At 34.0% G+C, this 21,178-nt stretch overlaps 1 protein-coding gene across 1 annotated transcript in view; it reads right to left on the bottom strand.

Annotated features, from left to right (window-relative positions):
- Positions 1–21,178, bottom strand: part of EPHA3 (EPH receptor A3) — a 409,122-nt gene that overhangs the window by 33,515 nt on the left and 354,429 nt on the right. Inside the window, exons 12-13 of the mRNA XM_005674802.2 lie at positions 10,809–10,870; positions 8,733–8,942 (exon numbers count right to left, since the gene is read on the bottom strand). Coding sequence (XP_005674859.1) covers positions 8,733–8,942; positions 10,809–10,870 — 272 coding nt within the window. The remainder of the gene's footprint in view (positions 1–8,732; positions 8,943–10,808; positions 10,871–21,178) is intronic.

The following is a 21,178-nucleotide window of genomic DNA, read 5'->3' as shown; positions in this document are numbered from 1 at the left end:
ATTAGGAGTTGTCATTTCTAGGCTTAGCTTTGACCATATTATCTAATTTTTGTTAAGTGTCTTAGCCTCTCCTTGCAGATATCTCATCATTCCTAAACCAAGGTTCATGGAAAACATAAAACTTGACTCTATCAAGTTCTGTCTCTAGGAGCTATGCTAACTTATAGACTTTTGCTTTTCAACTTTCAAATTTCCATCTAAGGATGGTGACATTTTTAAAATTAATTAATTTGGACTCTTAAAGATGATCTTAACTTTGGACTAAATTGCATACCTATTGGCTGTAATATCTGAATTTGCTTTCATTGAACGTTTACAGAAAAGTAAAAGAAGAATAAAGTGATACAGGTAAAGATACTAAGGATGATCTGGGCAGAGGCATTATATAATTGCTGAACTCTAATACAGAATTAAAGTAGTCCAAAACCTTGTTCATTTTGTCCAGAAACAGCAGTTAGAATAGGATTCAAGCAGTAAACCTGTTCTTTGAAGGTCTGCAATTTGGTTCTCTCAGTTTAATGAATTTAGACAGTTTAAATGAGACATTTGGCTAAAAGCCCTGAATTTTTCAGATGCTTAGCTGAAGTCAGCTCATTCACTGTGGGCTAGGGGGCTTCAAGTCTTGATTTCTAAAGAAAAGGAATGTAATTGCTGAAATCTATGGACATTGAAGCCTAGAATCTTATGTCAGCCCCAATTTTTCTCTAATTATATACACAAATCTCTCCTTACTGGTTTAGGAAATGCTTGGCTGCTCCATATTTCATATGCTTGCCTGTAAGCTCTCTCAGGTCATACCTAGAGTGACAAAGGACTTTGCAGAGTTTATCTTAGTAAACCCCGAGTAATTGTGTGCTTAACCTGGAGGCGAATATTGGCTTCTCAGGTTAGAATTGGAACTACAGAGATCAATCACTTGACTTAAGAATTTAGGATCTATCTATTGTCAGGAAGTAAACTTCATTCACTGCAGACAACAGGAGACAACAAGGTGAAGGGCAATCCAAGAAGACTCTCAGGGGAAGCATCTGTTTGAATTCCCAGTAGTTCAAATCTAAAAGCCATTGAGAGAATTGTTCCAGCAGATGTTGATTGCCACCAGAGATCAGAGACAGATGATCTCTCAGGTAGGAAAAATCAAGACTACGAACTTTTGAAATTTTTCAATATTATGTGAGATGCTCAAGAATTTCTTAAAAGTATTCACCTTGCATTCTATTAACAAGCAACTCTATGACTATCCAGGAAATAAAGTATAGACAAATAACTTTTTTGTTACTTTCAGACTCACATAATACAATATAAAATTAGGTTATCTGATGTATATATTCAACATAGCAATGAAAAATTGGGGGATAAGACTAAATATACATCCTAATATGGATACAGGTCTTTTCAATGTTCAAAGAGATTTTAAATGTTAAACTTTGTGTTTTATATCTACTGAATTCCTACTTTATTTATTAAAGGTTATAGAAATTCATTTGAAAGTGATTTTTAACACTTGGAACACAATTTTCAAAAAAAGCCATATTAATAGGAAAACAAGTCAGAAAGACTTATTCAATATACTAGGAATACTTCATATTTACAATAAAAATAAGGAAACAGAAGTATTAAATTCATTCTATTAGAAATCAATGAAAAAAGTACATAACTTTAGCAAGCTTGCTTCCTTGGTTTTATTAATATTGATACCTAAAAAATTAAAGATAGTTTGAGAATCTCATTATCTGCTGAGACAATTCTGACAAGACATCAAGACAATGGTTCTCTTGTACATCTATGTTTGGTATGGATTGCTTGAAATATGTGGGCAGTTACAGAGCAATGGCTAGCAAATGAAAGGGAAAAAATAACGAGAGTGGACTTGAACCATGGCATATACAACTATGACTGAAAAAGAGCCATAGGACAGGAATGAGTCTAATTATTAGCCATTCCACGCATCAAGTGATAGGACTGGCTTGGGACAAACACGACTTCTATTCCTCCCTATGCCAAAGTAGTTGGGGCTGGTCACTGCCTTCAGCATCTATGGGAAAAGCCTCAGGCAATGTGCCATCACAAATCTGAAAATAGGGGATATTCACAAATCAACTGGAAAAGTTTTAGAAACTGATTTTTACTAAGCTTCCAGAGCTCACCGACACTACAGACTGGCTCAATCATTATTCACTTGTTTTTTAGTCTGAGTTATATCATTAATCTGATTACTTAAATTTGTCTTGCAAAGTGAGCTTGTTGGAATTAGAGAAATTATTAAAGTTATTTCATTAAACTGAAAAGTAGTTAGGTCAAAATGAATCTCGCCTAGTAACCTCAATATTAGATCATTTTCTCCTTTACTCTCATCAATTTTCTGTCCTGTCATTTTATCAGAGAAACTCTCTGTCTAAAGCAGCAGCTCCTCCGTACTGTCCACATTCCTCAAGCAAGATGCCTTGCTAAATCTTTACCTGTTTTTTTATTAAGTGAAATTCCACACTACAATGTAAGCTCATGAAGTCAGGGCTTTGCTTTCAACTTTGGATCCTCAGGTCTTCGAACAGTTCCTAGTATGTTATATATGCACTCAAATAATTGTTGAATGAATGAATGATGCATTATCGAGAAAACAGTTCCTGCTAGAGACTATGTGTAATGTATTTACACAGAACCTCCTCACTCCTGTGTGCCACTCCAAAATCATAGTTGTGATTTTTCTTCACATAAATCTGGATGGATTATTTTCACATATGGAAATGGTTGCACTACCCATCTGTCTGAAAGGAGTGGCTAGAAAGTGTCAGTTCATTAAACTTTGATGTAACATTAACTGAGGTTATAAAACCTTCCAGAGTTTTCTGATTTTTGAGTATATAGCATTTACTTTGTGAAGCTACATAAAACATAAGCTATGTACTGATCTTAAGAGAATAAAAAATATCTACATTATTTGAGCCCATGCTTATATTGTATTACTATATGAAGGACACTGATTAGATATTCAGTTATTTTTTCATTCATATATAAATTACACATAACTTATATTACCTATCAACATAATTATCTTTTTATTGCACAAAAGTTTTTAGTCCTTGAGAATTCTACAGAACTAAAGCTCATGTTTTCTAGTATTTATATTTATAATATTGAATATTATATTCAAATAGGGTTATCCTGAACCAGAGTATTCAACCACTTAGGTTTTAATCGTTCATTTTAGCCACTTTTTTCTTTTTTGTTTTGCAAATACAATTACATAAGACAAAGTGGTAGTAGAATATTTCTGGCATTAACTTGGCAGAGTCACAGAGAAAAAATATAGAATAAATTATTACGTAAAATAAGATTCCTTAACACGCAATGCCTGAGATAAGTTTTCATTTGGTTTTATCTTCTAAAAATTAAATAAGTGTTAATTTGCCATGGGCAATATGACACAAGACAAAACTTTTCATTCAATATAATAATCCACTTGGTAATTATTCAGTATCCATGTCTACAACATAAATAAAAAGAAAAAAACTAATTAATGAAGGATATAACCAAGAACACATCATTTGGTTTTCTCACATTTCCCAAGTCAGTTTATATGGTAATTATACCACTAAAATGAATTTGGGGACTTCAGAACTGGATTGACTTTACACGTCACAGTTTATAAATTAGATAAAAGTCCATATTTTCCCTAACAATCCTGCTTAAAACAGCAAATTGAACACTATTATCTTGGAATTTTGTATCCCATCAACTCAACATAAAAATATAATACATGTGTGCATTTAAAGTGCACACATATATGATATATGTGTAATATTTAAAGTGAAATTTCACATGAAAAAGATTAAAAATTATTCATTCAAAAACAGTCTCACCAATAACACCCCACTTCTGATATTATAAAAAGAGCAATTATTAGTTCAGTGCAAAAAGTAGGAAAATGCATAATTATACTCTGAAAGTTACATGATGTGTAACTAAAGAGAGGCAATTCATTTTTTCATTTGTTTTTCTCAGTAACAAAAACTTTGATGTTTTAAATTTGTAGAGCTAAATACTCTAATCATATTCATTCCAAGTAAAATCCAGGTCTTTTAAGATGGTTTGCGACCTTAGGTATGCAACCATAGATAAGCTTCGAGACCTTTCTTCAAAACATGCTGTAGCATTTAATACTATATCATAAGTTAGATGTTATATCATTTAACAACCACTCAAATATTTACTTACTTTTTAAGGTGCTACTTTCCTCATAAAGAATCTATAACAGTGGTTCTCAAAGTGTTATCCAAGAATTTCTGGGTATCCTCATATCAGGGGGTCTGCAAACTGAACTATTTTCATTGTAATATTAAAACTTTATGTCTTTCTTATTCTCATATCTCATGAATGTAGAGTCAAATTTTTTAAAGGTTACAGGATGCACAATAATATTGTAAAATAAAAGTGTCTGTGTTTGGAATTTCCACATAAGTCAGTAGTGAGAAATAAAGAGAAATAACTAGAAGTGTGTATTTAAAAAAATGTCCAATTTCCTACCCAATATTCTTATGGAAAAGATAAACACACATAAAAGTGTATATTATTATCTCAGCTGACCCTTTCCTTTAAGCATACTATTGAGGATACAAGGAAGGAAAATTCAGGATATACTTAAGGCAGTATCAAAAGCAGCAATATCAAATGTCTGATACATTTTTTTAAGTTGTGAAACTAAGGGTTTTCTCAACTTCTCAGATATTTCCTCGTGTGTGTGTGTGTGTGTGTGTGTGTGTGTGTGTGTGCGTGCGTGTGCTCAGTTGTGTCCGACTCTTTGCAACCACATGGACTGTAGCCTTGCAGGCTCCTCTGTCCATGGGATCAGGCAAGAATACTGGAGTGGGTGCCATTTCCTTCTCTAGGGGTTCTTCCTGACCCAGGGATCGAACCTGCATCTCCTGCACTGGCGGGCATATTCCTTACCACTGAGCCACTGCGGAAGCCTCAGTTTAAGAATCTTTAAATATAGAATTAGTGGATATAGTTTCTATTTCTCTTTACAAAGACTTTTTGAAAATGAGACCAGCACACACCCTACATCCATTCAGTGTCATTGAATCTAATGTCTCAAAGATTTCTTAGTGCAATTACAGTCTCTACCTAAAGGCAATAATTTTCAGAGAAGCAGTCGAAAGGTTTACTGCACTGAGGCACCGAATGCTAATTCCTGAAATGTGTTAAGTGTGACTAAAGTAACGTGACTGGTAAAAAAGATTAACAAGAATGTGTTTATCCAAAAAGAATGCCTTGGCACACTATTTTAAACGGTGAACTTGTGTTTCTGAAATAACCATAATCATAGCATGCTAAATCTAATAAATATGGCAGATGTCTAAGCTGAATAACACTGTTTTCGGTTAGGAAAAAAAAATAGACTTTACAAGAGAGTACTATTTTCCTTATTTATTAACTATTAGCTTACTGAAACCACAGATTTTATCTTAGTCAAGTCTGCTTCCCAAAATACTATATGCTTAAAGAATTTTGAGTGATAGTACAATTTACACTCTAGTTATAAAGATAATTTCAAAGGAGAAAATCCTCAAACATTTTGGGCAATAGCAGTCTTCCTGCAGTAAGTACACACTCCTAAAAAGACAGCTTAGTATGACAACACTCATTTACTTGCTTCAGTGTATTTGTTGAAAAAACAATATGGCAGTCCTATTACTTTATAATCATACTTCATATTTTACATAAATTATAAAATTATTTTACTGAACAATGCTTATTATGGGAAATTAAATCAAAGATGTCCAAATGATTCCAGAAATGCAGATGCAAATTACAGCTTCTCAGAGGGAAGTCGGAACCACCACAGATATTTTGAGGAGTTTCAAGAAAACACAAGGATGAACACTGAAGAACTCTACGTAACCATTTATTGGTAGTGAATTGAGCCCATTTGGATGATGTGATTTTGAAGAATCTTCTGGGCATGAAGCATCAATGCAAAGATCCTGCTGCATTTTTATTTCACAAATACTAGGGAGGAACCTTGACACAGCAACAAGTTTGAAGAAGTGACCTTGAGGACCCCTTGGTTCTGAAAAAGTAACAATCAGTAGAAATAAAGCTCTGAAAGTTGACAAGATGTAGTCTGCAGAGAGCAGATGATTTAGATTTGAATGAATCTTTCAAGTTTCTACGAGAGAAATTATTTCCTGGAGTATCCTGGTGCAAGACTTCAGAACCAACCACCCCAAAACATTTCACTTTGGGATGTGAATGTTTTTGAGCCAAAGGCAATCAAGGCCTTCCCAGTTCAAGAGAACCTTCTGCCTCTCACCTGAGTGAGTGAGTGAAAGTCACTCAGTTGTGTCCAATTCTGTGACCCCATGGACTATGCAGTCCATAGAATTCTCCAGGCCAGAATACTGGAGTGGGTTACCCTTCCCTTCTCCAGTGGATCTTCCCAACCCAGGGATCGAACCCAGGTCTCCCACATTGTGGGTGGATTTTTTTATCAGATGAGCCCCCAGGGAAGCCCCTTAGCTACCCAAAAGAATTTATATCAGGAGGAGAGTCCTTTCTTTGAAGGAGATTTGTTAGCAGAGATAAATTTTATCTGCATGGCCCATATGTATGGCAGAGCAAACATCTAGTTGCCCAGCATCTACTCTTCTTAACCTTGTGAATTACTGTTCTTCCCTTTGAAGTTCCAGGCTGCCCTTAGCTCAAGGAGGCATATATACCTCATTGTACCTTTCTGTCTTTGACCCTCTCATATATGGGGGATTCCCATGCATATGAAATTCAATTTGTTATTCTCTGGTTAATCTGTCTCATGTTGATTTGATTATTAGACCAGCTAAAAGAAGCTTTGAAGGGTAAGAAAAATTCTTTCTCCCTAACACTGGAAATCAAGACTAGTATTGAGAATAAGAATGCTCTTATTTAAAAATGGGATATGGAATACAGTTTAGAACCTAAATGAATTACCAGAAAATAGAACATCTGACAAAGACTTTTATTCACAAATAGCCTTTATTAGAACTGGAAAAATGTTCTGGATAAGGAGATTTTTGTAATTGGGATAATGCCAGCAAGAATGATACTTTTCATGGAGTATGTTAAAAGCTCATATAGTATAATCAAAAGATTATGAGGGGTATCTGTAGAAGGCACAGTTATTGTTGTTGTTTAGTCGCTAAGTCAGATCTGACTCCTTTGCCACCCCATAGTCTTTAGCCCACCAGGGCTAAATCTCTGTCTGTGAGATTTCCCAGGCAAGAACACTAGAGTGGGTTGCCATTTCCTTCTCCAGGGGGCCTTCCTGGCCCAGGGATCGAACCCACATCTCTTGCACTGGCAGGTGGATTCTTTACCACTAAGATGTCAGGGAAGCCCAGAATGCAGAGTAGCAGCGAGTAAAATAAAAACCATTTTCCTCTGGATAGCAAATATATTATTGTTCCCTGCATATGTTGTCCTCTATAATAATTATTTAGTCACAAAAATGCTTTGCTGCAGCATGTTGGCTAATTAATTTTTCTGGTCAAAGAAGGAGCACTAAAAGACACTATTAAGATACTTACACCCCCAAAATGTGTAATTTTTTCACATTGTCAGAGCTGTGCAGAAGTCACTGTTCTAAACTCAAATCAACTAGCTGCAAGATATAAAATTTTCTTACATTTCTCTTGCTCTTAATCTAGTGAAGTAAGAACAGCAACATTTTTATGCAGAATGCAGTTTCTAAAAACACAGATTCATGAACAAAGGTAATCTACTACAGAGCATAACTGAACATGGGAAATACAAACAAGGGTGAAAGCTATTAGGAGAGTTCTAACTTCTAAATCAACACATCTAGGGACATATCTGGGGCTCTCAGCTTCTTTCTGTGGTTCTATCACTCTAGTTTTACTTGTAGATGAAATTCAATCTTGCATATTGAAAACTGTTTCTTAGAGTGACATATAGTTGCCATATGACATCCTTAGATATTAATAGCTATTGAGATTCATGACGCCTGAAAAGAATGAAAATTTTTTGTTTGTTTAATCAGGGATAAACTTCTAGAATTAAGAAGAAAACAGCAGAAGTTGACTGTGTTTTTTTAAAAAACCTCTCATTCTCATGGCTAATGAAGATTTTGGTACAATAATTGCCTAACTGCTTTTCATGTAGCTTGTTGTCACTTTTTATTTTCATATATAAAGACAACCACGATGAAAAGATGAGTAAATAAGATTTAGATGCATGAGAATCTTGCTGCCTTTTTGCGGAAAATCATTAAACCAACATATGAAATTTCAGAATTAATGTCATTACTCACTTAATAGACAGTGACCATCTATTTTCCCAGAATAAGTAACAATATTTTATTTTTAAAGGATAAATCTCATGTGAGGGAAGATACAGTTGACAAAGGGATTCCCCTGTGGCTCAGGGGTAAAGAATTTGCTGGCAATGCAGGAGATGCTGCAGACATGGGTTCCATCCCTAGGTCGGGAAGATCCCCTGGAGCAGGGCATGGCAACCCATTTCAGGATTCTTCCCTGGAGGGTCCCAGGGACAGAGGAACCTGACTGGCTACAGTCCATGGGTTTGCAAAGAGTCTAACACTACTGAAATGACTGAGCAGGTATGCAGGCACACATAGTTGACAAAGCATTTTGGGATGTGACTTCTATTTATTTGTTAGTCAACATAATGCAAGTTGTTAAATATAAAAGAATAAAAAAAGAAAACAAGTTACTCACTCTTGTTGTGTAAGCAGCTTCTGGGTCATCTTCTAGAACCCGTGAAAGTCCAAAATCAGAAACCTTACACACCAAATTACTGTTGATCAAGATGTTGCGGGCAGCAAGGTCTCGGTGAACATAGCCCATGTCTGAGAGATACTTCATGCCAGATGCTATGCCTCGAAGCATCCCTACCAGCTGGATAACCGTAAACTGGGCATCATGTTTCTGAGAAATAGTTCAAATGTACAGTTAAGACTTGTTTCTATTTCCTAAGACATATTTTGATTACATTTTCATTTACTGAATTATAGAGCCTATACATCCTGGTTTTAAGTACACAAGCCTAACAAGATATACAAGAGTAAAGCAAAACAGTATAGTAGCTACAACACTTTGTAGCAAGAAGTTGCCTAATATTCTTCAATTTCAGGTTCAAAACCAGAACTTTGCTGGTCTTTTGAGGAGACAAACTCCTCAGAAACTTTAAGGCCAAGAATAATGAAACAAAATGGATCGTCTGGCTGTTTCTCGTGTTTATTGGCTTGATTGAATGTTTATTCTTTCTGTTTTCATGTGTTTTGTTAATTATTTCAAATAAGGCGGCTTCCCTGGTGGCTCAGATGTTAAAGCGTCTGCCTGCAATGCAGAAGACCTGGGTTTGATCCCTGGGTCGGGAAGATCCCCTGGAGAAGGAAATGGCAACCCACTCTAGTATTCTTGCCTGGAGAATCCCATGGACGGAGAAGCCTGGAGAGCTACAGTCCATGGGGTTGCAAAGAGTCGGGCACGACTGAGCGACTTCACTTCACTTCACTTTCATGTGTTTTTTTAATTACTTCAAATAAGGTAACTTTAAATCTTTCATCATAAAAAATAGTTGAAAATTAGTCAAAAATATTTACTGAGTATATGTTTTTCTACCCGACCTCAAGTTTTAGGTCATAAAATTGAAAGCAATAGGAGATAAATTCAGAGTACTAGATTTAGAAAAGTTTCTAATCTGTCTGGATTAAAATAGAACTATACAGTGTATACAATAGATAGATGATAGCTAGATAGATGCATGCATATATACATAGATATATAAAAATTTAATGTCTAGTAATATTTAAGCAAATAATGATTTAAAAGGAATATTTATTATACTTTAAAAGAATACTTATTAAATATTTTATTTACCTGAGTTGTAAAATGTTTGTTTTTGAAATATGTCTGTGAAAATAATTGCTACTAAAATCTTTATTTGCCTCACAAGTATTAAAATAAAGAATATAATTTCTCATTCATACAAAAATTAGAATTTTCTCCATGATTATGAATTATAGTTCATGTTTTATCTACCTACCTACCTATCTATCTATCTATCCTTATCTACATAGTGCTGAAAGAACCCTGAGAATAGGGTCTATGTCTTGATTTTTTATTTTTTTTCATCCTTGTAGTGACTGATGATTGACAGTGTCTTGTATTCCACATAACTTCTGAATTTCTTTGAATATAATATGTGTTGAAGTTATTAAAACAATTTTTATAAATATAAACAGCTGAAATGTATATGTACATATGTTATACATGTATATATGTATCTATAAAAGTTAAGGAATGGTATCTCTGGATTGAGAATCCTTAGGCATTATATCACATGCTTAGCTTCTGAGAGGACAGTACTATGTAAGAGAGAGAAGGTGTTTTGTCTTAGAGTCGATGGAGGTTGCTTTAAATAAAGAAATGAGTGTTTCTGTCTTATACCAATTTTATTTACGTCTCACGTTAGAACCTTTAAATTTTTGTTTTAACTAATGTGAATCTTGTCTGAATAAAAAAAAAACACTGAAGAAAGTTACACAAACTTATTTTAAAAATATAAACCATCAACATTTGGATGCTACCAGATAAAGATGTAATTTTACAATCTTCCTTTTACTATTTAGTCCCAACAAAGTCAGTTTTCTTACAACTTTGATTATCTAACAAGCATCATAATAGAGGTTGTCACTATCATTTTCAGCAATTTATTCCATATTTATATATGTTTGTACATAGATAAAGATAAGGTGGAGTTATGTAAATGTATGTAAAATATCTACTTACACGTAAGAAACTGTCCAAGGAACCATTCTCCATGTATTCTGTGACAATCATAACAGGTTTACCTAGGTTTAGATAAATAATAAATGCATAATCATCAGTAGAGTTCAACAAATATCATGCAATGAACACACATAATACATTTTGATATACCTGATTAATTAAAAAACATAAATTTTTCTCTGTCCTCCAAAATTTGCAAAGTTGCAATTAAAAAGAAAACTAGTTTTCAGTAGAAAATGAAACAAAAATTGGAGAAAGATTTATTTCCAGAAAAAGGGCCTATAACCTATATGATATGTAAATTAGCTTATTTGACATGGTTTTCCTCAAATCAAATGACACTTTCTTTACCCTAATTGCATATTATTTTAGCTGATATACAAAATCAAGTATTTCTGTCTCTAAGCCCAATTAGAACCAAAAATTCCACAATTATTTACACTTTATACAGATTTGTACAGAGCTATATACTAGGTGTTTTCTCTTGGGCTGGTTATTCAGAAGCAAGTAAATCAAAGTCCCTACATTCATGGATCTTACATGTAAATTGGCAAAACAATTCAGACTAATAATTATAATCATTTTAATCCATATTCAATTAACACATTAACAGTTATAAAATCCCACACTACCTTTAAAAGAAAAATAAAATTAAAATTGCTGTTGGTAGTACCTTATAATAACCATTTTAGAAATATGGGTCTTAAACACCATTAAACATTTTAACAAGCATTTAAATATCTTTATACATACTTCATTTGTATAAAGTGCTAGTTTCACTATTTTATATATACTGACACTAATTATCATCATTCTCACTTTTTACATGAAAAAACACCCTGAAATATATAGAAGGTAATTAATTTAATGTCTCACAGCTAATAAGTTATAAAACCAGAAGTTGCAACTTGAATATATTAATTATGCTGTTACTGTTGGAAATGTACACTGAGGAAAACATTGAATATATGAAAAAGCACTAGACAAATGCACAGAAGTGCTAAGTATGCTGATACTTAGATCTACAAATAGAATAAATCTTCAACTATAGGTAATAATTGAGGCAATTGTTGCGTGTCAGTTCTACGGATCATTCTGAATTAAAAGAATAACTGAAGACTATAGCACTTAAAAGAAATTATTACAGTAAAACGTAACTCCAGTTTCAAAACCTACCCGTATTACCACAGCATAATTCACTTCCTTTATTGTTGCTTTCTTTATATACTGCTTTAAATATAAATCTGGCATGTTACAAAAAAAAAAAATCTCACTTATTTTCCAAGTCCAGAAGACCTGAGTTAAGTTTTGACTAAGCATGAGAGACCTTGAACACAGAATAGATTTTTAACAAACTTTCATGTACACATAATTGTAGAGCATGCATAATTTTTTTCATGTGTTTCTTCTTCATCATGGTTTGTTTGCCATATTGATGCCAGAAAATAGCTATCTTTCCTTGCTTTTCCTTTCACTAGTGAAACTCTTAATTCATACTGGTTGTGAAGTATGGCTCAGTATCAGGAAAATTATACTTACTACATTTAGTATGTGAATATGTCCCAAGCTGTATGTCTTATTTATTTAGAGGTGAGGAAATTATTTAAATTCTGTAAAATTTGTTAGATTTTCATACATATACAAATCAACTGACACAGTGATTTGTTGTCAATTAAGACTGATTTGGTCATGTATTTTGGGTAACATATCAGACATATTATACATCTCTTGGTGTACCACTGATATAAAGTTTTTTAAGCTAAATATTAATAAGATTTTCCACACTTTCAACAACAAGAAACAACCTCATAATGCCTGAAAAGTTATTTTAGTCAAAACCGTGAGTCTCCAGTCTTGCTTCTTCAAAATTTTAACTAAACTTTGATTTAACAATATTTAGGAAGAAAGAGAAAATTCAACAGTTTCTTGGAAACTTCTCTCTCTCCTGAACTGGTAAGTCAAATATCTAAGGACTGATTCCAGAGAACTAACCTGAAGTGAAATAAATGAACAATCAAATGAATGAAACCCTGCACATGCATGTTTTCCCTACTTCACAGTAAGTTTCTATGTTTCTTCCCTAACAAATTCTTAGATGAATAACATGCTCATGAAACTGAATGCAGCTCTTGAACATAGTCACAGATATATTGCTTCTTACAGTAAACTCTCAATTACAGTGGCCAGTTACTATATTTGTGTATTCTCCAGACCTCTGCTTATCACTCTTTTCCTTCTGGCTGCCAGCCCTATGACCATTTCATTTCTTGTTGGCATGTCTGGTAAAATGTTTGGCAAGGGAAATAAAAGTAGCTGAAAAATCAAACCAGTCAATTAAGCCAAAGCCCCATGACCATTCAGAAATCAGATCAGGCTGCATTTAGGTCTGTAATTTAGGTATTTGTAAACACATCAGTTAAGTTGGGCAAGTCTGAAAATGTGCTTTGCATTAAGTTCAAAGATTCAGCAAACCCAAATGTACAGACAAAAAGTAAACAGAATCACAAATATTCTACCTTGGAAAGCAGTATCCTCACTTACTTTTCTTTGATTTTGATTATGATAAACAGAGTAAAAGGAAAAGAAATGCAATAATGTTAAGAACTAGTTCTAACATGTGTTAAAAGTAGTTTAATATTATTTATAAAATACCAGCTCATCTGCACATTATTCAATGTATTTCAATCAAAGTTTCCACATTCTTTCATGTGTATTTTAGTTTAGAAATGACATTACCAGCTTCTTCAAAAGCCACTGTCATTAACTTCCCTCAGAGATCCTTAATAAGATCTGAATACACATAAAAAAATCAATAAAATTATTGTTGTTTGGCTGAAATGAAACTCCATTAAGAATCAGCAAAATGAAACGTGCAGTGGAATTTTGCTTTTGTTCTTCAACTGACATGAGTATAAAGTCATGATCTTTCATAATTAAAGGGTTAAGAGAAGCACAACAATGAGTTCATTTCCCCAGTGGCTCAGAGATATTACTAATAATTTTGTTTGCTGACAAAAGAAATGTAATTCAAAATGTCTAAGAATTTCAAGTTCAGCACTATCTATTTCACCACCTTCTTAATCAAATATTCTACAAAAAGGCAGCAGGATAATGTGATAAATATATAGCCAGACACAGACTTTTTATTGTAGTTATCAACTAAATGTGGCTTTAGACTAAAATAGTTTCAATCAAACATAAAGAGCATGTATAAATGATTTACATATTACAAATTATTAAAATTTAATTCATTTCCATAGGAAATGTGATTAATTACTATTAAAAGTAATTGTGTCTTACAAACTCTGTCTTGCTTTCAAGACTTATACACACTCCAACACATACATGTGATTCATAATATCAAAGTCTGTGACCTTAGCAGTCAGTATTCAGTATTCATGTAATTAGAATCAGAGTGGAAGCAAACGAGCATAAACAGGAGAAAGAAAATTGAAGAAAATTGACAAACTATGCCTCAGCATTCTTAGAAAGGATGATTTGAACCACCTTTGATTAGAAAGAAAATGTTTTGGTTATAGATTTCCATATACTATAACTAACCAACTGATAGAAATATTGTAATGAACTGAATTAGAATACTTTTCTACAGGTTTACCATTAAATCATATAAACACACATGACAATCTTTTCCAAATTCCATTTTAATCAAGATATTATTTACATTAAGAATGATCTCTATTACACCCAACGGTCTGAGTTAACCATTGCAGGGACCAACTCTATTTTGTCTATAGTCCTAAATAAGAGTTCCAGATAGAACTGATCACACCAGACCTATTATTTCAGCTAAGGATAGTCTCTCTCTTCAAAATCAGGCTAACGAGTACTTTCTCCAACTCTTCCTTAACCAATTCTACTCTTCACACCTCAAAAACTTTACATTCAGCTGATTAAAAATTTTAATGTATTTATGCTTAATGTGAAATGAAATTTAATACTTTTAAGAACAAGACCAATATTTCTACTCTTCCTTATTCCATTTAGAGCTGATTTGTCAAGTAGAATAATGATTAATGAAAATAATAACTGGAATATTCTCAGTTTCATTTGATAAATTCAGCTTAGTTTTTTCCCCCTTTTTCAAACTTTCTACATTTTACTTATTTTCTTGTCTAATTTCAAAAATTAAGACATTAGATCAAATGATAAACTGAAACGGTGATAGAGGTCTTGTTTCTACTTTGAAAGAAATGTTTTCTTGGTTTCATGGTGTTTGTAGGCTTGTTTTCTTTGTTTTGGAGGGGTTTATATACATTTATCAGGCATGAGTATTTCTATGCATAATATGTTAAGAAAAAAACTTAAATTAAAATGCTTATTTTTGCATCTATGGAGACTGGCTTTTTCTATTAATGTTGCATTCTTGAAATAAACTAACCTTGAGCATGATAAGATATCTTTACTTAATACATTGCTAGTTATGGTTTCATAATTATTCCAGTGTTATTAAAGTTTGGTTCATGTGTTATACTAATCTCTTATTTTCTTCTCTGATAATATTCCTGTATGGTTTGAAATCAAGATATCACTATCTTTATGTGTACATTTTTTTCCCTTTCTGCAAGAATTTGTGCAAGACTAGAATTACTCAGTTGTGAAACAAGTGTACAGTTATATTTCTTCTTCCTTTAGGAGAGATATTGAAGATTTAAACTAGCACTCTGAAAGAGGCAATATGAGCACATTCAACTCATGCTCTAACAAATTTTGTAAACTAAATATAATCTTTCAAAAACATCAAAGCCTATCCTATCTAAATGATTGGGGGAAATACACAGCAACATATTATTTTATAATTGTGGCCAATTCAATAGAGAGACATGAGTGCACACTGTTGAGCATATAGGGAAATTTTTTAGACATGTAAAAATAAGATTCCCTGTGTTACTTATTTTTCTTCTGATATATTGATTATAGATTTTCTTAGCTTGGTTGATATGGCCACTTAGAGATGTTTTCAACTCATATATCAAATTATAGTCACAAATGCATAACTTGATTCATCAGTTTCTAAAATTTATGGTAACAAATTGCTTTTACAAATTATTAATACAAAATATATAAACTATACATAGTCTATTAAAACTATGGCAAGGAGAGCAGTGTCCTTGAGACAAGTGCCAAAGAAGTTTTAGCAGAGGGAAACAAGAAATAGAAATAATATGGCATAGTTACTAAAGAATGACAACTAATTCCAGTAATATTTCATTACCATATGTACAGAAAATGCAAGCAAATGATTGAGCTTTTGGTGTCCAGTGGACACCCAGACCAATATAGAAGTCTTTTCAATATGAGAAATCCTCTTAATCTTCTGCCTAAGACTTTCCTCAATAATACAAGGTTACAGCCTGACCTGCCTCTTGAGAAACCTATATGCAGGTCAGAAAGCAACAGTTAGAACTGAACATGGAACAACAGACTGGTTCCAAATAGGAAAAGGAGTATGTCAAGGCTGTATATTGTCACCCTGCTTATTTAACTTACATGCAGAGTACATCATGAGAAATGCTGGGCTGGAAGAAGCACAAGCTGGAATCAAGATTGCCAGAAGAAATCTCAATAACCTCAGATATGCAGATGACACCACCCTTATGGCAGAAGGTGAAGAGGAACTAAAAAGCCTCTTGATGAAAGCAAAAGAGGAGAGTGGAAAAGTTGGCTTAAAGCTCAACATTCAGAAAATGAAGATCATGGCATCTGGGCCCATCACTTCATGGCAAATAGATGGGGAAACAGTGAAAACAGTGTCAGACTTTATTTTTCTGGGCTCCAAAATCACTGCAGATGGTGACTGCAGCCATGAAATTAAAAGACGCTTACTCCTTGGAAGAAAAGTTATGACCAACTAGATGGCATATTCAAAAGCAGAGACATTAAGGTCTATTTAGTCAAGGCTATGGTTTTTCCAGTAGTCATGTATGGATGTGAGAGTTGGACTGTGAAGAAAGCTGAGCACAGAAGAATTGATGCTTTTGAACTGTGGTATTGGAGAAGACTCTTGAGAGTCCCTTGGACTGCAAGGAGATCCAACCAGTCCATTCTGAAGGAGATCAGCCCTGGGATTTCTTTGGAAGGAATGATGCTAAAGCTGAAACTCCAGTACTCTGGCCACCTCATGCGAAGAGTTGACTCATTGGAAAAGACTCTGATGCTGGGAGGGATTGGGGGCAGGAGGAGAAGGGGACGACAGAGGATGAGATGGTTGGATGGCATCACCGACTCGATGGACGTGAGTCTGAGTGAACTCCGGGAGTTGGTGATGGACAGGGGGGCCTGGCATGCTGCAATTCATGGGGTCGCAAAGACTCGGACACAACTGAGTGACTGAACTGAACTGAACAGTTAAGTTGCTTTATTACTTTTTAAATTTTAGAAAATAATCCATCCGCAAATAACAACATAAAACACATGTCATCCAACATGCTGCTGCTGCTGCTGCTAAGTCACTTCAGTCGTGTCCAACTCTGGATGACCCCATAGACAGCAGCCCACCAGGTTCCCCCATCCCTGGGATTCTTTAGGCAAGAACACTGGAGTGGGTTGCCATTTCCTTCTCCAATTCATCCAACATAATTCCTTCTATTTCACTATGTGAAAAGTGGCCAATGGAAAGTCTTCTTGGATGCAATCTGAACATCTTTTGAATAATGGTGTGATGGCAGAAATATCAAACATTTGCTAAAAACAACTTCCATCATTTTGAACGTTGACTGAAATTGATAACACATGTTAGTACAAAGTTCTAAGCAAGACTGTGCCCCCAGCTTTCTGCTACTTTAAAGATCAGAGACTCTCTCACCTTCTCTTGTTTAAGATCATCAGGCTCAAAACCACACCATTAAAATTGTTTATAGCTCAATTCAAATAAATGAAAATAAAATGATTGAATAAAGGGCTTTCTCTAACTTGAAAATGATACATTAGATTTAAAGCATATAACTAATAGTCATAATAAAAATCATCTTTGAGCAAAGAAAGGAATTGCTCTCAATAATTTTCTTCTACACTCCCAGATGAACTAGTAAAATCTTTTCAAACTCAACCAGAAGTGATCATTTAGATTTGCATAGCTGTATTCCACTTAACAATATATTCCTATGGAATCTCATTTGATCTTAAAAGGACGTGGAAATAGTAAGGCAGGACTGCTAATTCTGTGTTACAAGTGAACAGAGGGAGTCTGTTGGAGTGTTTTGATTTGTCAGAAATCTCACAGATCAGGAGAGCTGAATCAGAGCTTGATCTCTCACTCCCTGATTCTTAATCCAGATACCAATATGCTTTCTTTTCTTCTTGAAATACAATATGTTCACTAAATTATAAACTCTGTATTTCTAGTTGTACGTATGTTTTTAAACTTTGCAAATAGATTGTTTTAGCAATTATATATTCTTGGGAAACAAAGAAAATGATAGGAGTGGATTAAATACTTTCTTTCAGTGACAAAACTGCCTTATTATTTCTATTTCCCCTCAGTTGTAATAGGGCACCAGACTTACAGCTTTTAAATATGCCACTAAAGGAGTTCAAAATCTAATTCTAGGTTTGCAACTCTCTTATGTTTGCACTATATGAGATGATTGGGATTTATATAGTTAGATTTGGCAGTCTCTTGCATGCATATTTGACCAAGGAGATCTATCAAATTTAGAACTTTCACTCTAAGAATAAGGCAGTTGTAATTCATATTAGAATATTACAGACTCTTACTTGAATAAAATGTTTAATGTATAATACCTGCAATTTTTTAAGGTCAATTTTTAAATGCATTTTTTCTTGTATTTCAATCTTGGGTTTTTTTAATGGTTTCTTTGCCAGATGACCATAATTCATATTTGATTATTATATTTTTATATAAGAAAACCTTCCACAATAATTATGGTTTAATTTTGCTTATCATTCAGTAAATAAACTTGTAGACAACAGCTAGCAAAACAAAACAGTATAATAGTAACTTATTATACTGGAATGGCACCCCACTCCAGTACTCTTGCTTGGAAAATCCCATGGATGGAGGAGCCTGGTAGGCTACAGTCCATGGGGTCATGAAGAGTCAGATACGACTGACTGACTTCACTTTCACTTTTCACTTTCATACATTGGAGAAGGAAATGGCAACCCACTCCAGTGTTCTTGCCTGGAGAATCCCAGGGACTGGGGAGCCTGGTGGGCTGTCGTCTATGGGGTCGCACAGAGTCGGACACGACTGAAATGACTTAGCAGCAGTAGCAGCACACTGGAAACAAAAAAACTGAGAATTTTGAAAATTGAGAGTGAAAAGAAAAATGGGTATATAAGTATGTAGTTTAATACCAGTGAGTTTCTTCTCACAATGGTCTCAAAATCTGAAGGACAACCGCTTGGTGAGAATGATATGGGAGATTTAAAAGGTTAATCACCATTGAGGATAATGTTTGCTGTGGGTTTGTCATAGATAGCTTTTATTATGTTGAGGCATGTTCCTTCTATTCCTGCTTTCTGGAGAGTTTTTATCATAAATGGATGTTGAATTTTGTCAAAGGCCTTCTCTGCATCTATTGAGATAATCATATGGTTTTTATTTTTCAATTTGTTAATGTGGTGAATTACATTGATTGATTTGCAGATATTGAAGAATCCTTGCATCCCTGGGATAAAGTCCACTTGGTCATGGTGTATGATCTTTTTAATGTGTTGTTGGATTCTGATTGCTAGAATTTTGTTGAGGATTTTTGCATCTATGTTCATCAGTGATATTGGCCTGTAGTTTTCTTTTTTTGTGACATCTTTGTCAGGTTTTGGTATTAGGGTGATGGTGGCCTCATAGAATGAGTTTGGAAGTTTACCTTCCTCTGCAATTTTCTGGAAGAGTTTGAGGAGGATAGGTGTTAGCTCTTCTCTACATTTTTGGTAGAATTCAGCTGTGAAGCCGTCTGGACCTGGGCTTTTGTTTGCTGGAAGATTTCTGATTACAGTTTCAATTTCCGTGCTTGTGATGGGTCTGTTAAGATTTTCTATTTCTTCCTGGTTCAGTTTTGGAAAATTGTACTTTTCTAAGAATTTGTCCATTTCTTCCACGTTGTCCATTTTATTGGCATACAATTGCTGATAGTAGTCTCTTATGATCCTTTGTATTTCTGTGTTGTCTGTTGTGATCTCTCCATTTTCATTTCTAATTTTATTGATTTGATTTTTCTCTCTTTGCTTCTTGATGAGTCTGGCTAATGGTTTGTCAATTTTATTTATCCTTTCAAAGAACCAGCTTTTGGCTTTGTTGATTTTTGCTATGGTCTCTTTTGTTTCTTTTGCATTTATTTCTGCCCTAATTTTTAAGATTTCTTTCCTTCTACTAACTCTGGGGTTCTCCAACTCTTCCTTTTCTAGTTGCTTTAGTTGTAGAGTTAGGTTATTTATTTGACTTTTTTATTTCCTCTAAAGTCAGGAACAAGACAAGGGTGTCCACTTTCACCGCTACTATTCAACATAGTTCTGGAAGTTTTGGCCACAGCAATTAGAGCAGAAAAAGAAATAAAAGGAATCCAAATTGGAAAAGAAGAAGTAAAACTCTCACTGTTTGCAGATGACATGATCCTCTACATGGAAAACCCTAAAGACTCCACCAGAAAATTACTAGAGCTAATCAATGAATATAGTAAAGTTGCAGGATATAAAATCAACACACAGAAATCCCTTGCATTCCTATACACGAATAATGAGAAAGTAGAAAAAGAAATTAAGGAAACAATTCCATTCACTATTGCAACGAAAAGAATAAAATACTTAGGAATATATCTACCTAAAGAAACTAAAGACCTATATATAGAAAACTATAAAACACTGATGAAAGAAATCAAAGAGGACACTAATAGATGGAGAAATATACCATGTGCATGGATCGGAAGAATCAATATAGTGAAAATGAGTATACTACCCAAAGCAATTTACAAATTCAATGCAATCCCTATCAAGCTACCAGCAACATTTTTCACAGAACTAGAACAAATAATTTCAAGATTTGTATGGAAATACAAAAAACCTCGAATAGCCAAAGCAATCTTGAGAAAGAAGAATGGAACTGGAGGAATCAACTTGCCTGACTTCAGGCTCTACTACAAAGCCACAGTCATCAAGACAGTATGGTACTGGCACAAAGACAGACATATAGATCAATGGAACAAAATAGAAAGCCCAGAGATAAATCCACACACATATGGACACCTTATCTTTGACAAAGGAGGCAAGAATATACAATGGAGTAAAGACAATCTCTTTAACAAGTGGTGCTGGGAAAACTGGTCAACCACTTGTAAAAGAATGAAACTAGATCACTTTCTAACACCCCACACAAAAATAAACTCAAAATGGAT

The sequence above is a fragment of the Capra hircus genome, chromosome 1, assembly GCF_001704415.2.
Source record: "Capra hircus breed San Clemente chromosome 1, ASM170441v1, whole genome shotgun sequence".
NCBI classification, from domain to species: Eukaryota; Metazoa; Chordata; class Mammalia; order Artiodactyla; family Bovidae; genus Capra; species Capra hircus.
Note: the sequence above shows the minus strand (reverse complement) of the source record. Positions and strands in the feature narration are given on the sequence as shown.